Raw genomic sequence first — 18,510 nt, forward strand, 5'->3', positions numbered from 1 at the left:
GAAGGCGGAGGTGAGGAGACCTGGGGAGCAGTCAACGTTCACATTCATCTCAAAGGTCTTCTTAAGCAAACACCCTTTACTGCGATCCTGCTGCTTGGAAATGAACGTTCGGATGAAATGTATTTAAAGAGCAGTGACTGCTCAGCTTCAAAATCATTTCTGAATTCCCGGCTGGTGCAAGAGTTAATTTGGTATTATGGTATTATGGTATTATGGTATTCTGGTGTCTTGTGTTTTAGCTTAATGTTGTTTTGTTTGTTGTTGTTTAGTGTAGCACCAGGGTTCTGGAGAAACGTTGTCTCATTTTTACTGTGTACTGTGTACCACTGTGTATAGTAGAAATGACAATAAAAGCCTCTTGACTTGACTTGACTTGGAATGAAGTGCGTGCACTGTGTGTGTGTGTGTGTGTGTGTGTGTGTGTGTGTGTGTGGATGCGTGCCATACCCTCTGGCAATCATTACAGTCCATAACGCAACACAATTAACATGTCACCGGAGATAAATACACATCTCAGATCAGGCATTAGATCATCTGCTACCTCTCCGCCTGCACTACTTCTCCAGCGCCCCCCTGACTAGCGCTGATTAGCATAATAATGCGAAAGACAATCACAAGAAACGAGGACCTGCGACTGTACGGGAAGCCAATCAGTCACTCGGGAGGGGGTACATTTTTTTAACGCAGAGAGCTCACTGCACCTGTTAGGTGCCTCCACAACAGAGCGATCTCGGATTAGGTCGGATTTTGCGAATATAATATATTCAAATATATATATATATATCTCGTTTCAGTTCAACCCTGAAGACTACATTTCCCAGGAGAACACCATGGCTTAGCAAAGATATCACACACACACATATCTCCAGCACTTGGAAACGGTCAAGGTCATGAGCGACGGTAGACGGTTATTAATTCAATTCAATTCAATTTATTTTTATTTGTATAGCGCTTTTAACAATGAACATTGTCTCAAAGCAGCTTTACACAGATAATGTGTTACTCTCTTTGATTTGTGTTACGCCTGTTTATTTAACGCTACACTTTTTCCCGTGTTTAATGGCGCTATATAAATATAATACGGCCAAAAAATAAATGCAAAAAAAAAACTTGCATCAACAGCTTGCTTCTCGCAGAAGCAGCCATAACGAGCTCCTAATGAGTTCATAACGAGTGTGGGTGCTGAGGCCGCAGTTTGGCTGGAGATCAGTGGCTGATGAAGTTTTTTTTTCCTCATGAACCACCAGAGGACCTCATGTTCCTGAGAACTTCATGCGGCCTGATTGAGGCTTTGGATTAAAAAAAAAAAAAACTCCACTGCCCACCATAATCCTCTGAGCTCTGCGTGGCTCTATTTCCATCCATCTATCTCTGACATTCTCATTTTCATCTCCCATCATCACACGACTCCTCAAAAACTTGCTTACCTTCTCTACTCTCACACCATTCTCTCTCTCTCTCTCTCTCTCTCTCTTTCTGGCAGGCTGCGTGAGGTTGGAGTGGTGATTACTACGCTTTTCTTTCTCGTGGCGAACTCGGGACGCCAGCCACACGGTTTTCCTTTTTCATTTACTAATTAACCATGCAAATGAAATCTTAAAGGCTACTCAAACGTGCTTCTCCCGGGAGCCGGCGTTGGCATTAGCTCCCGATTGTTCTCGATCCGTTCATGAGAAAAAAACAGGAGAAGGTGCCCAAGAAATACAGACATAAGCAGGCAGATGGCAAACAAACATGGAGCGAACAGAAGAGAAACAGACCCTATTATCAGTCATCACACAAAAACATAGAAGCAGCCACTCCACCACTACATCTAACCACCAGCCACTGCTCAGTTTTCAGCTCAACATATTGACCAGCACATTTTGGTTTTAATCCTGATGATACTGATTACAACATTATCCTGTCGCAATCAGTCGCCCGCACGCCGGCATGCGATTAACCAATCAGCATTCACGAATCGCATCAAATTCGGAAAATACACAACAAACCTTTGACAAATGCCTCTCGTTACTCCAGCGCACCGATTTCAGATGATTACATCATCGACATGGCAACCAATCAGCAGCCACTAAACGCTCTTATCGAGTAACGCATTCCCCAGGTTGGACGTTCCACCCAATCACCTTTAATTACATCAACACAGCGGCTAATCACTACCTAGAAACCAACCATCCCTCGTTCTCCAACATAGCAACCAATCATCCTTAACTGCAATAACATTATAGTTCACCAACAAAATGCAACACACTCCGATAACCAGTAATCAATCGCTAAATAATAAAGTGACTAATCACCATTCTATTTAATACTCCAAACTACTGACCAATTTCCATTCAATACACCAAAATACTGTCAATTTCCACTCAAAACATCAAAATACTGACCAATTTCCATTCAATACACCAAAATACTGACCAATTTACATTCATTACACCAAAATATTGACCAATGTACATTCAATACTCCAAAATACTGATCAATTTCCATTCAATACACCAAAATACTGACCAATTTCTATTTAATACACCAAATTAATGACTAAGTTCCATTCAATACACCAAAATGCTGACCAATTTCCATTCATTACACCAAAATAATGACCAAGTTCCATTCAATACTCCAAAATACTGACCAATTATCATTCATTATACCAAAATACTGAATAATGTCCAATGATTACACAAAAATACTGAATAATGTCCAATGATTACACAAAAATACTGAATAATTTTCATTCATTACACCAAAATACTGACCAATTCCATTCATTATACCAAAATACTAAATAATGTCCATTCATTACACCAAAATACTGACCAGTTCCCATTCATTACACCGAAATAGAGATCAATTACTGATGAAAAATTATGAACCAGTCACTAATTATTACCCATTAACCATATGATGACCAAATCACCAAGCATTACATTATTTGACATTCTTGGCTGATATAAATTCATCAATGTTTAGCATGAAGAAGCCGGTCAAGGTCACTCACCTGGATAAGGTCGTGTGTGTCATCAGTGCAGTAGACACGGATGGTGTATTCGAGGGTGGAGCAGTATGCCGGGGCGAACAGCAGCAGTTTGAGGCGCTTGGCCGCGGCCATGCTGAGGGATTCTCCGACCAAAGCGAAGCGTCCGAGCTGCTCGGTAAACAAGCGGCAAGTCTCCGCCTCCAGCTGGCAGTAAAATGGCTCAGACACCAACTCCTCGCCGAGCAGCAACACATCCTGCAGTACACACGGGGGTACACATGGGTAAGGGCACAGGTCACTTAGGGCGGTAGGACTTGTAGACAAATGTTTACGATTCATCTCAAGAGTAATTAATACCGGGTTTGATTCATTTATATGACTCACTAGGCTGATTTGTAATTACCTGTATTCAGATTAGACTCGTTAGTGGCCCTGTTGACACGCATTACATCTCATCTACGCAGTCCGAGGTTCAAATAAGGAGAAATCTACCGAGTTACCTGTGGTCCAATGCAATCATCTTATGGCTTCCCAGAGCGGCTTTAATTAGACAAAAAGGCAAACAGGAGCCTCGGTGATGAGCACTCCTGCTTTCTCAATCTAATCAACCTCACACACACCTCAGGACCTCCAGCCAGGAAAGACATCCTGCTGATCGATGAAATGTGTTCATCAATAAAATGACTATCGACACGAGGCGTTTTCGCATTCGCCCACTTTGAAAATGCATCTTCCATACTCTTTTTTTTCTAATGTCCCCCATTCAGATGGTTCGATATCGACGAGGGACCATACTTCACCCTTTCTTTCTGATGCCTGAGACAATCTCTGGAGAAATTAATTGCTTTAAGACGGCCTACGAACACTCGGAGGAGGACGAAGTTCCCCCGTATTTTTCCCGCCCTAGTCTGGGGTACCTGGGCTATATTTGTGCCAACGGATGATTAAAAGTCCTCGTCCAACCTCAGCCAGAGACAGGCCAATTCATTCTGCAGACGCCCCGCCGCTGACACACCGGGCGGCCTGAATAATTTATGCACAATATCGAACATGAAAGAAGACCTTCACTCCCACTGCCACCCCCCTGTTCTGCTTCTTCATCCTTTCTCTCTGCCACCTTCTCCCCCGCCTTCCTGGGAATGCTCTTTGGAGAAATATGTGATGTGTTTGAGGAGATATGCCTCAAATCCGTGCATGATTCAGTTCAGTAATGAAAAGAGGACGAACGAAGGATGAGGTATATATATATATATATATATATATATATATATATATATATATATATATATAAAAATGTGTGTGTGGATGGAGAAGGGATTTCAATACAAAACCGCTGGACACTTTATCTGTGATTGTCCGTGGTGTTGCATCAAAACCCCCCACAAATGCTTATCAAGTGGTACCTACAGGGGAACGTCCTCACTACCATTAGTAAAGGGAACTGGATACTTGAACCCTGGTGTGTTTTCTACCCCCAGTGTGTTTTTTTGTAAATTTATAGCACCACACTTTCGCAACAAAAATAATGCAAGTTGAGGAGCGTTTGAAAGGAAAAGAATCGACTAACTCGACTGCGGGAAGCCAACAATATCGATCTCATCGAATGTCATGTAAAACTCATGACTGATAACTCAAAGTGATAAAAACATGCAGTCACACGTATCGCTTTATCACTGACTCACCTCCCAGGTTCCCTCATAGGTTTGTTTCTTCAGCCTGATGGCCCAGTGATCAGTGCAGGAATCAGAGCAATGCTCCATGCTGATGATGACGGGCCGAGTCAACACGACGCCTGGCGGGCCGCAGCTAACCACCGGACTCAGCAGCGTCTGGCACCCAGCCAGGGGCAGTCTAGGAAGGCAGAAACGTGGGTATCAGGGTCACAGGGTCAGTTTATACTCCAGATTCATGTTTGACATGCTGTGTCAAGGGTCAGATGTAGAGCTCGAGCTGCAATGGAATGTAGCCAGTGTTACATCTTACACTGAATATATTATTTAACTCTTTATTTCTTTTATTGGCAGTTGCAATTTTTTCTATTTTGCTGCACTTCAAAAGCAGCTTGTAAAACAAATCATTGTAACGGTTATTATACCAGCCCATGTTAAATATTTAATCATGTACCCAGTAATGTTTACTTTTTAAATCTATTACTTCATAATTATTGCTATATTCTTTACCTATTATTATTTTGTTATCATATCAGGGGGTCTAATTGCTAACATCTCGAGTTGCCTGGAAAAAGTGTATCCATCTCCCTCATATACAGTGTGACAATCCGATACATAAATAACACTTTGAAAGCCGCCATCTTCTAAGGCCCCGCCTACTTCACTGAGATTATCATACAGTACGGCCACGCCTCCTTCACTGAGATTATCATACAGTAAGGCCCTGCCTCCTTCATTGAGATTATCATACAGTAAGGCCCCACCTCCTTCATTAAGATGATCATACAGTAAGGCCCCGCCTCCTTCATTGAGATTATCCTACAGTAAGGCCCCGCCTCCTTCATTAAGATTATCATACAGTAAGTCCCCACCTCCTTCATTAAGATTATCATACAGTAAGGCTTCACCTCCTTCACTGACATTATCATACAGTAAGGCCCCACCTCCTTCATTGAGATTATCATACAGTAAGGCCACGCCTCCTTTATTGAGATTATCATACAGTAAGGCCACGCCTCCTTTATTGAGATTATCATACAGTAAGGCCCCACCTCCTTCATTAAGATTATCATACAGTAAGGCCCCACCTCCTTCACTGCGATTATCATACAGTAAGGCCACGCCTCCTTTATTGAGATACTCACACAGTAAGGCCCCGCCTCCTTCAGTAAGATTATCATACAGTAAGGCCCCACCTCCTTCATTAAGATTAACATACAGTAAGGCCCTGCCTCCTTCACTGAGATTATCATACAGTAAGGCCCCACCTCCTTCATTAAGATTATCATACAGTAAGGCCCCACCTCCTTCACTGCGATTATCATACAGTAAGGCCATGCCTCCTTCATTAGGATTATCATACAGTAAGGCCCCACCTTCTTTGGAATACTCATACAGTAAGGCCACACCTCCTTCAATAAGATTATCATACATTAAGGCCCCACCTCCTTTGAAATACTCATACAGTAAGGCCCCGCCTCCTTCAGGAAGATTATCATACAGTAAGGCCCCACCTCCTTCATTGACATACTCATACAGTAAGGCCCCGCCTCCTTCACTGAGATTAACATACAGTCAGGATATATTAACATGCAGAACCTCATTGTGATTGATGGGAAGTATTTTGTCCCCTTTTAATGATTTAATTGGTTACAAAATGCAGTAAATCCTGCTGAATAAAGTGGAAGTTTTATGAATCCCTTTCTTTTCCAAAGTCTGTCTCTGGTTCACTTGAGCCTATCAGGCCACACCGAGCCTGTAGCTGGTGTTAGTCATGCATCTGACCATGTGCACACACACACACACACACACACACACACACACACACACGAACCAGCACAAGGAAATTGACTTCAATCACTCTCTGTGATGCCTACAGGCTCCCCCCCCTGCATGCTTCCTCTCTTATTTCTCTTCTCTCTGAAACTTTTCTGGCAGCGACTGCAGAGGGACCTACCTCACATCGTCCTTCCTCTGCACTGTGAGGTAAATCTCATAGATCTTGCCTCGGGGGATGGCCTCGGGAGGAATGAGCAGGCTGATCCCTAATGCAAATAAGTGCAAAGACAGGAAGAAGCCAAAGGGCTTGGTTTTATTCAGAGCGCATTGAGCAAATGTGACCTTCAGATATACACTACGTTAATGTATAGACAGGAAAGGACAAAATAAATAAATAAATAAATATATAAATAGAAATTCCACACCGCCGCCATGCCGTTTTTCTCTCTTGCTTTCGAAACAAGCTTTTTTATTTTTTTTTACTATCATCGGTCGAAAAGAACGACTTTGCATACACAAGGGCTTTTTTTGGTATCACTCCAAAGCACACTGCTTTCTGTTATCGATGGCTATGAGAACAATGATAACGGAAAAAAAAGATACAAAAGCATGGAAATGCCACCAGGGTTAAATGTGGGACGGAGCAAAGTCTGACATAACCACGCTTTCAGCAATAGCGCGTCTCATAGATAGTCAAGGTCATGCAGGGAAAGAAATAATCAAACGCATCCAGAGCAAACCAGCTACATGGATCACTGTGTTTTTCCACTGTGTGGATGCCAAATACCGAGTTTTTACAGAGTCCTACAACTGCAACATCCTCTTATTAAAGGCTTTTAAAGAGTCAGGGATTTGAATGAAAAAACATCTCACACTGCTATCGTTCGCGAGTGGCAGCGTGCCAGCAAAAACGGTGCGAAATAAACTCGAGGTCCGGTTTTAGCCTAAAAGATGATGATTTGAAACCCAAAGCTAAAAAGAGATCAACCCTTGTTCTGCTCCATCTCTCAAGGTACATAGAAGAAAAGCTTTAAGACTTTCTTAATCTTTTCTTGTTACCAAAAACGCTTCCTTCCATTAAAAAGTGCTTCCTGGTCTGTCCAGAAATTGCGCTTGCACTCTCAGATTCTTCACTCGGGTTCCTCAAGCTGAGCACTGTAGGAGGTGATCGTTCACCACCGCAGCTTCTTGAAGTTGGAATTCAATCCCACCGTACCTGAGCAGGGTTTGATATCACCAGACACCAGTCACCAGCCTATTTCCATCTGTTGGTGGACTTATTGGGATTGCAGAAGTCCATTCTTGAGATTTACACACTTCATTTAAACAATCCAAGCAAATCTGCTTAAAGCAAATCAGGACAAATAAAGCGGCACATTTATAATGAAGTGAGAAACCAAATTCAAAACCCAGACTGGTATATACATTTCTCAGCGTGATCTCAGATCAGGTCTATTCCCCCGATGGCACTGGTGCATCCGCTGCCTCCTGCAGCTTTTCTCCACTCGGAGAGGATGGATTTCTCAGCGAAATTGGAAATCTTTCCCTCATTTCCTCTCCTCGCACTAACTCCAAACGTGGCAGACTGATGAGGGCTCTGTCTCTTATTGAGGGAGCTAATTGTCCCAAATAGACTTCAAATCATGCCCTTGGTAGTGGATAAGGTTACAGGCACCATTCAGGCACCGATCGGTTTAGCGACGCTGTTCCTCGGTCGCGGTCCGTTCCGTGAGACGAGCTCGCGACTTGCTAATGTCGCCCAATCAGAGCAATTTGGGTCGAGGGAAGCGAAATGACTCACTTTGCTTTTTATAAAAGGCATTTATTGTCGTAACGCGATCGTTATGGTGCCGACAGGAGCGCGCTTCCCGCCTCTTTTGTTTACAGAGGCCGGCGTTCGACGCCTCCTCGATCCGTCGCGTAATTTGATCACCTCTGACGTAGAATCGATGTTAAATCGCTACCGTTTAACCTTCCTGGTTTTTTCAACGCCGATCTTCTCTTCAGATTTTGCATTTAATTGACGTTTGATTATGACATTTTTCACACCTCAGAGTCGCCCGGGTTCTGCTCTGAGAAAAATCAGTCATGTGGTTATCAGAATCGTTCACTTTGGGAAAGTATCATCATCATCATCATAATCATCTTCATATTACATAAAAGAATTAACATAAATATAAATAGGAAAAAGTATTGGGACACCTGACTTTTCCCGCCAGATGTGTTCTTCTCCAAACTGTTCCCAGAAATTTAAAGGCACACAACTGTATAGAACGTCTTTGGATGCGGTGGAATGCATTTTTCTCTTCGCTTAAACTAGATGTTCCAATGCAAAACCAGCTCCATGAAGATCCGCTTTACATGTGCTGGAGTGGAAGATGATCTGCTATAGATGTCTACTGTACCCCAGGCCTCCTCACCTCACCCCCATCACTACCTGACTTTACTAACACCCATGTGGATGAATAAAATCTCTACCCCTTCAAATCTCCACAAAAATCTAGTGGAACATCTTCCCAGAAGAATGGAGCATATTTTAGCAGCAAATGGAGACCTAATGGTCAGTTGTCCACAAACTTACAGTCCATATAGTGTTGCTCCGTAAGGTAACACGAATAAGATTCTCACAGGCCAAATTTTCCTTTTCCTGTGCTAGTGTTATTCCGTTCCTTTCCTAGCTGGAGGTTTGAGAGTGTGTGAGAAGAGCTGTGTAGAAAAAGTGAGAAAACAATAGCGTGTATGTGTGCAGTCGTGTGACGAACCCGTGTTAGGGATGGTAAGACGTCCCCCCAGGAAGTTGAAGGTGCCGTACGAGGTATGGACGGCGTCCCGCGGCAGAGTCTTGAAGTAGCTCTGGGTGGCGAGGCGGCTGGTGAGGTGTCCGGCGTCGCTGCTCACTTTGCCGTTAGCCATGGTATGTGACCCGTTAGCCAGAGGCTCCAGCAGGGGGCCGTCGCTCAGGGAGAATTTGGAGGTCGGGTCGTGGCGTGTACGGAGAGAACCCTGGTAACCGGACGTGGTCAGGTCCGGTTGGATTGTAAGCAGATGAGAGTTTTCTGTGAAGTGATGAGAGTGAAAGCGAAAGAAAGCGAGAGAGAGAAAGGAGGAAAATCGGAGAATGTGATAGTACAGACCCGATATAAACATTTGCAGAAGAAGAAATTTTTTTGTCAGAGCAGAGCAAAAAAAAAAAAACGTCATCACAACGTAGACTGACTGACAACTGCATACTTTTTCGAACACGTTGATTGCCGCTGACTCGTTGGAAGCCCCGCCCCCTTTCCACCAATTTAAAATTACGAATATTTTGCATGATCTTGGTTCTATGAGATCCGGCTTGAAAGATTTGACGTATTGGGACAAATGACTTTTCCAGACATATGTGCTTTATCCTCGTACTCGTACCACAAAACTGGAGGCACACAATTGTATATATCACGCCTTCGGATGCAGGATCGAGCATGACGATGCTCCTGTGCACAAAACCAGCTCCATGAAGAAACGGTATGGGTTGGAGTGGAAGATCTCCTGCTATAAAGCTCTATAACCCTATTGAACACCTTTGAGATGAACGTGAACTCTGACTGTACTACAGACCTCCTCACCTCACCTCCATCACTACCTGAGCAAATGGCTAAATGTGGTGATGTTCAAAAAGAACATCTTACACTCAGGTGTCCATGGATCTTTGTACACAGAGCACTAGACAAATGATTTGTAACAGGATGTATGATCTATTGCTTTTTGCTATATGGGACTACAAATGGTTTTTTCCCCTTTTTTTAGAAAAACACCACACAAAGTAATAGAACGGCATTCATTACGGAATGAGCTTCACCTACGCTCTAAGAAACAGAGGTCAGTGGATAAACTTATGAAGCGTTCCAGGCTTGTGCTCGGTGAGCATCGCCGCAGTGACGCGGATTTTTAAGACCGGCTTAAAGAGAGTTTCTGAAAAGAGGCGGCTCAGTTAAGCATATCCGTAGCACCGGTCCGACTTTTTTCCACATCACGACCGTTTTCAATTCGCCAGAAAGAGCAGGAGAGTCTTAGTGGGTTCAGGTGGAAAATGGCTGGAGGGATGATGTCAAAGGTGATGACTGATGGGACTCGGTTATAAGCTGTCGCACTGCTAATCATGTACTGAGTAGTGCATTAATAACCGCTAGGTGAAAGTGCAGTGTAACTAGTCCAGTTTTAGCAAAACACTGGTTGTGTTTCCTGTATTCATTATATAGAATATATATACGCTACATCAACAAACGTTTTTGGACACCTGACCATAACATTCATATGAGCTTTTGGAAAATAGTAACTTCCAATCTTTTTGGGAAGATGTTCCACTTGATTTTGGGTGGTCAGTCAGGTAATGATGAAGGTGCAATGAGAAGGTCTGGGGTGAGTTCACAATCATCCTAAACGTGTTCAACAGGGTTATAGAGCTCTATAGCAGGTGATCTTCCACTCCAACACATATAAAGCATTCAGTTTCTTCATAGAGATGGAGTTTTGTGGTTTGAAGAGTATCAGATAAGGCTGAAAAAATAAAGTGTCTATATACTTTACCATATAGTGTAACTTTTTAATATTTCCCTCATTTTTTACGTTTTTAAAACCCGAGGTTATTTAATGCTATTTAGCTGCTATAAAATTTCCATATTATTATTATTTTACCAATTTCTTTGTAAATGCTTATGAGTAAAGGTGCACAAACAATATGCCACAAATGTAAAAAATGGGAGTCCTGTATAAAAATAAACTAATTGAAAAGAATCTATCGGAGTAATTGGTTTCACACACACACATGAGTGGGTGAACACAGTGAGATGGAGAACACAAAGATGGATAAAAAAGAGAAAAGGGATCCTACTGCAGCGCTGTGCCCGGTCCGGTGCCCACACACCTGGCATGGCGGGTTTGATGCCCACGGGCTGGAAGCCGGTCGTGAGGATTGACGAGTCGGCTACATCGGCGTCCAGCCCTTCCTTCTTCCTGCGATACACGAGGACCAGGACCACCAGCAGCAGAGTGAGACACAGCGCCACGGCAAAGATGCCCACGTACAGAGCCACGTCCTCTGCACCAGACACGGCTACCACACACACACAGAGATTGAGAATGACATTAGTTTTAGAGCACTGTACCTACATGGTGTCGTAGTGGTTGATGGTGAGGGTGAGATGATGTGGGGGATAAAAATGTAATGTAATACAGTAAATTACTGTATAATTATTAAAAAAATACTACCGTAAATAACTTTACAAATGAAAAATAAAATAACTTTAGAATACTGTACCTACATGGTTTCGTAGTGGTTGATAGTGAGGGTGAGATGATTTTGGGGAAGAGGTGGAGGAGATACATTTTTGGAAGGGGGAGTCCCATTCCATGAAGACAGAGAGCAACTCAGAACAAGGTCTATGAAGCGACTGAGCATGAAGCGACGAGCGTTAAGCAGAATGCGTGACTGGAACCAAAAGAAATGCTTGTCTTCCCGAAATATTCTCGAAATCCTACGAAGATTTTTACTAGTAAAACCACACGTATAAGGTTCTCGTAAGGCAGTTGTACCCTGGAGTTCCACTGGAAATGGAAGTACTATTCGAATAATATACAGTACAGTGGACTAAGTGCTACAGTACTTAAATAGTATATAGTGATGGTCTAGTGGTTAAGATGCGGTGCTTTCACCATTGCGGCCCGGGTTCGATCCCCGGTCAGGGAACCAACCCCAGCCATTAGGGTTGCACAAGCCTTAGTACCGGTCCCAATGGGGAGGGTTGCGTTAGGAAGGGCATCCAGCGTAAAAACATGTGCCAAATCAAACGTGCGCTATAGCGACCCCTGATGGGAGAAGCTGAAAGAAAGTTCTACTGGATCAAGTGCTACTTTAGTAGTATGTAGTGTACTGGATCAAGAGCTTTTTAAATATAATAGATAGTATAATAAATCAAGTGCTATCTGAATAGAATGTAATGTATTAGACAAAGTGCTTTTTGTATAAAATGAAATATACCGTATCGACTGCTGCAGCAATATTTCAGTAATATCCGAATCTATTATTGGTCTGATTTCATTCATGTATCATCATATCCATCCTAATCTTTTATATTTTTCAATTTGAATTCTTTCTTGCTGTTATGTTACATCATATTATATTTGACAGCGAAGAAAAAAAAACAGCTATTTTCTTCTTTAGTTCACATTTCTTACAGCAGAATTATTTTCAGGTTTAAAGGAAAGCTGGTGTTCAAAGTCGCTGATCGAGATGCTGTTGAATAACCCTGTCTCTGATGCATCTATAATAAATAAAACCCGATATATTTTACCATTTTAAGTTTTGCTTTTTTCTTTTGGGTTAAACTTGAAGCACTGGACTCTTTTTCATTTTCATGCCTTAAAAAGCCTTTTTTATAATTTTCATAAAAAGCCTTTAGTGCTGATATAAAGAGAATAAAATAAAGTAAAAAAGTAAAAAAGTTCAATGTAAAAAATGTACAAAAGTAAAAAAGCATGTACACTATATCAAATCAAATCAAATTTTATAACAATAACTAAACATTTTCAATTATTAGCTGCTATTGGCTAACTAGCTAGACTAGCTTTCCAGAGTTAGACTTGCCCTCCAGATTAGGTTTACATTAGATTAGATTTATAATTCTTGCACGTGGAATGTTACATTGCACACTGTTTTATATAACAAACATGAACAATTTATGGTTATTATGCAGTCATATATTGACAATGAACTACGGAGCAGCCATTCCCTGAATTCAAGGTCAGTAGGTAAACAAATGCTTATTTACTTTGGTAATAACTGCGACCAAAACAACATGCTAGCAACACTGGACCAAAAAAACCCACATGTGAAACTTATGACTTGTTGGAAAACACCAACTGATCACGATCTAATTGGAAAACACGGCGATCTCGGCGACTCTAATTAGACACGTAGCCACGTTTATTTGTCTTACAATTAATAGCATCCCTGCACTCGAGTCTCTTATCTCCAGGTTTAACTGATCGACCTTCTAATTGACCTACATTTAATAAAGCACTTATTTCGAGCCCCATTAGGATCCGAGAGCAGCTCATTAACGACTCCTGAAGCACAAAGGTCCTGCTCTTTGAACGGGGATCACATTCGTAATAAAACAGAATCTCCAGGTGTTCGCTTGCTGTTTACTTTGTAAATCTTTAGCTTTAAGATTCAAAACGAATGGAAAACGAATTGGCGATTTTGTTGCCATGGTCACGACATGAACTCATTTTCCAGATGTTCTGTAGGATCAAATGTAACCCTAAACAGATTATAAAAATAAAATCATTAAAATCTATGGTTGGTAACAAACACCACATCAACCATCATGTTTATTATACTCTTAATATCTGAACAAAAGTTTGTGGACACCTATCTATAAGATCTGTAGGCACTTCTAGAACATTCCAGTCTACATTTAGTCCCCTGTTATATCCTCCAGTTGTGGAGTTGTGCGTGTGGAGAGTTTATTTAGCCATTAAAGGCAGAAGGTGATGTTGTGATGTGGGATGCAGTCAAAGGTTTAATAGGGTTTAGATCAGGAGATCTATAGCAGGAGATCTTCCATTTCAACCTATGGAAAGCAAACCTTGCTTGCTGTGTGCACCGAGCCAGTGTCTTTTTGGAACAGGTTGTTCAACTGAAGGGAAAAAATTCATGCTACAGCATCCAAAGATGTCTTATACATTTGTGTGTTTGGAGAAGAAGCACATACTGGGGGAAAAGTCCCAATACTTTTGTCCTTATAGTCTAGTAGCTTTTCCTGAAACCGCAGAAACGCCATCTTCTACGTAGAATGATAGGCTCTAATATTTCAAGCCAAGCGAGTTGAAACTGAGACTGATGCGTACACGCCGAGGCGGTGTAAACTCTTGTACATATACGAACGAGCTTATTGACGTGTTCTTTGGTCTTTTCGGATCTATATTCTGTTGCGTTTTGGTATCGGAGCTTTATTCCTCGGGAGAGCGGATAAACCGCATCGGGACGTAGCGTAACGTAGCATAGCGCGGCGAGTGCGTCTGCCTCGCATCCTGCTACATCAGCACTCCCGTGTTTCTTTACGCCTGTGATATTGAACGACACGCTCGCTCCCGAACAGAGGAGAAGGCGAGTGGGTGAGGGAATAAAAACAGATTTATCCGCTGCCTCCTTTTTTTTTTTTTTTTTTTTTGCCTCAGTGGAGTCTGAGGCCCACAGTGCTGAGACTCGCACCCTCACGTCCAAAACAATCCTAATCAGCGCTGTCCGTGTGGAAATGGGATTTTGTGATGCCTCTGTGTGTGTGTGTGTGTGTGTGTGTGTGTGTGTGTGTGTGAGTGTGTATATGTGTGTGATTGCATGTGTTCGTGAATATCTTTGTTTCTGTGTGTGTTTGTATGTGTGTGTAGTACTCCTGGTAGCTATGTGTGTGAACCTGGTGTATACAGTATGTGTGTGTGTCTCATTAACAATGCTCATTTAGACGCTTACTTATGTCTTGTTGGAGTACACACACACACACACACACACACACACACACACACACACACACACACACACACACATACAGAGAGCTTTGTTTGTTTGATTTGACAACAGTAGAGTTGTCGAAGGAAGTGATGCAGTCGGAACTCACCCACCATCTCAACCAAACATCATCAACAGCAAATTAAAAGAGCTGCCAACTGCAGATCCGTACACCAGCATCGCTCTCATTAACCTGCATTCTAGCTGTTGATTGCGGCCGTAATCACAAAGTTGAAATAAATATCATCAGCGCAGTCAGTCTGGGGTTCGACTTTCGCTTGTCAGGAGTCTGACAGAGCAGGAGTGTGAGAAGCGTGTCACACTCCTCTGCTTTCAATCGCACATTTACATAAAAAAACAAAACAATTCATCTTACATTCATACGATCGCTGAAGTCTTGGTTCATTGTGAATGTGATGGAGGTTATAACAGTTATTAATACGGAGATTATTAGTCGAGTCAAGTTTATTTCTATAGCGCTTTTCACAACAGACATTGTCTCAAAGCAGCTTTACAGAATTTAAGAGTGAAGGTGAACGGTGTGTATTTATCCCTGAAGAGCAGCCATGGCGACTGTGACCAGGAAAAACTCCCTTAGATGTTATGAGGAAGAAACCTTGAGAGGAACCAGAATCAAAAGAGGAACCCATTCTCATTTGGGTGACATCAAGAGTGTGATTATAGTCTTTAAACACTACAGAACACTGGAGAGTGAGAAATAACATGAGCACTGGAGTGTAAGATTATGAGTGATGTTCTTTCTACAGTCTTATACAGTCATTATGGTTATAAAACCAGGAGCTACTGAGCAATCATCACACATCCAACACCAGCTTCTCCATGCCAGAGCCTTTAAACACTCAAAGAGTGTCCAAACTTCACATGAAGTGGGATCCAATTGGCGCTGGTACGTCTCTAGATGGTTTGGGATGTTTGAGGGGTCGGCATCTTCTTCTTTAAAGGTCCACAAACTTTATAATGTGGGATGTGACTGAGGCTGGAGCAACCTCAGTTAGCATGTACACTATGGGGATGAAAGATTGTGGACACCTGACCTGAAGATGTTTCACTAAAGTGTGTTTTTGTGAAGATTTGTTGAGCCAAAAGGTTGTTAGTAAAATCAGGTACTGACTGAGGTGAGATCAGGAGGCTTGGGATACAATTAGCGTTCACATTTGATGTTGGGTCAGAGCTCTAGACCAGGAGATCTTTCTTCAACCCATAGAAAACATATCTTCATAGAGCTGGCTTTGTGCATTGGAACAGTTTTCCACATCCGAAGACCTCTTAAAACCTTCAACAGTTTGCCGAAGAACTGCCTCCTGCTGGAAAAAGGAGTTGTCCCAATACTTTTGGCCAAACGACAATAATAATTCGATCTCTCTATCCATTAGAGGGTGCGAGAGACAGATAGAAGGAGCAGGAATACGAGGAACAAACTGAGCTGAGGAGCGGAGAAATACACTGCGTGATCCTATACATCCCGCAGGAAGTGCGTCTCGCGCGACATGGCGTCCGTGAGAAGCCGCGCTGCAACCGGATCTCAACCTGCAGCGGAGTGTGTGAGAGAGAGATAGGGAGCGAGAGAGTGATGACGAAGGCGTAAACAGAGAGAGAGAAAAACTACAGGTGCTGGAGAAGGATAAGCGGAAATAAAACCCGGCGCCCTGCTGCGAGACTGAGCGTGCACACACACACACACACACACACACACACACACACACAGCAAGGTTTCGAGCTGATTTCGCGTGTCTCGCAGATGAAAGCGAGCGTCGTTGCTGTTGACGGTGATTTGAAAGGTCTTGCTGGAATTAGCGTCACTGATGCTAGCACTTCAAAGCGGTTCTCGGGGGTCACTTCCTGTTCCACGCTGCAAAATCAAGACGTGTTCAATAAGCGTCCTTTGTCCGAGCACTCGCTATCTACCGCGTCCTCTCTCGTGCTCTTTGTACAGAACGAAAGCTCCTTGAGCTTATCGGAGCATCAGCAGAAGTTTTTTTTTTTTTTTTATCAGAGCCCGCAGGTGTCTCGTGGGGCCCGTCCTCCGGGGGCAAACTATAGACTCTGCTCGGGAAGCCATCGATTTTTTTGCGCACGGGCCGATAATTGAAAGGATGTCCATCACGCTGTAATTGACAGAGCTAATCAGGTTTTATAATTGGATAGATTCTACTGAACTCGGCACCGCTGACCGACCGGTTCCTCGTTTTGCTCTCGTCCTTTCTCCACACAAAAAGAAAAAAAATCTTTTTCCACTCAGGTAGGACCTGATATTACTCTCCCTACCCGGACTGTTTCTGCTTCTCAGTCTAATCTCCACACAGTTCAGTGAATGTAGCATAATGGAGACCTAGGCCCTGCAGTTAGACAGGTGTCTGTAGGTGGAACAGCCTAACTGAGTGACTCATGCTAGAGAGAGAGAGAGAGAGAGAGAGAGAGAGAGAGAGAGGAAAACGAGAGCAGAGACTTTTCCTATCTAAGTTCCCTTCAGTGCATCTTGCATCAGCTCATAGTTTTAAAACTCCCTTAGCTTCTAGCTCTAAATACCATGCAGCACTCAGAAATAACCCCTCTGCAGCACACCGTGCAAACTCAAAACCCCTCGAATCACTGAACTACTGATGCTGTGTGCTGCGTGGCTCCGTGTTCGACTAGAATCTACTATGTCCTGCTGACATCATCAGTCCATCATCAGTGGACACCTGACAATAAGATTGCTTTTTGAACATTCCATCCCACAATTAGTCCCCATTTGCTATTAGAATAACTTCCACTTTTCCACAATAGGGTTAAAACAGGAGATCTTCCAATCCAACCCATATAAAGCAGATCTTCAAGGGTTTTGTGGACAGGGCTTGACTACTTTTGATGAATACTGACCACTGCAAATATCCCAGCTCCACCAATCTGCCAGTGGTGGAAAGCCCTCAGCCCTCAGCCCTCAACTGCTCAGCTGTAAATAGGTCTGAAAAAGGGCATCTGCCAAATGCCATAAATGTATGTGTGTGAACCTGGTTTATGTTCCACACACAGTATAATTAGATTCTTTTTCGAAAATAAATTGTGCAGCAACAAAAAAACTTGTTTTGTCTCATGAAGCCACGGCACGAATGTTGTGTCTGTGAAACCCAGAATGTGATTGTTATGACCAAAACGCAATCTTTTAGAACACATTTTTTTTTTTGCTAGAGACTTACAAGGCACACAGTTCATCACAGCTGATTGTGGTTTATTATCTTCCTTGTGCTTCATCATCATGTCTTTTGGCCTTGTAGTGAATAAAAAGTCCTATATGGGATCACAGTTCCCTCAAGCACTAGCATTTTCTTTACATTTCCAGGTAAGTACACAATAACAGGTAAGTACACAATAACACACCGCCCACAACCGAACAACCACCGTAACAGGGTCTGTATAAGCAGACACAAGGCTGAAGATTGATTAGCCCAATCTTCCCCTCAACCCCCCACCACCACCACCCATACACACACCCACACACACACACACACACACACACACACACACACTTCACT

At 42.8% G+C, this 18,510-nt stretch overlaps 1 protein-coding gene across 8 annotated transcripts in view; it reads right to left on the minus strand.

The window, feature by feature from the left end:
• unc5a (unc-5 netrin receptor A) overlaps positions 1–18,510 on the minus strand; it is a 195,819-nt gene that overhangs the window by 23,270 nt on the left and 154,039 nt on the right. For 6 of the 8 annotated variants that reach the window (XM_046866981.1, XM_046866980.1, XM_046866976.1 and 3 more), the window contains 5 exons: positions 11,300–11,521; positions 9,192–9,485; positions 6,608–6,695; positions 4,663–4,831; positions 3,002–3,235 (listed from right to left, as the gene is read on the minus strand). In XM_046866981.1, the coding sequence (XP_046722937.1) occupies positions 3,002–3,235; positions 4,663–4,831; positions 6,608–6,695; positions 9,192–9,485; positions 11,300–11,521 (1,007 nt within the window). The remainder of the gene's footprint in view (positions 1–3,001; positions 3,236–4,662; positions 4,832–6,607; positions 6,696–9,191; positions 9,486–11,299; positions 11,522–18,510) is intronic. The other 2 variants (XM_046866983.1, XM_046866978.1) reach the window with 1 other exon arrangement.

The sequence above is a fragment of the Silurus meridionalis genome, chromosome 14 (assembly GCF_014805685.1).
Source record: "Silurus meridionalis isolate SWU-2019-XX chromosome 14, ASM1480568v1, whole genome shotgun sequence".
NCBI classification, from domain to species: Eukaryota; Metazoa; Chordata; class Actinopteri; order Siluriformes; family Siluridae; genus Silurus; species Silurus meridionalis.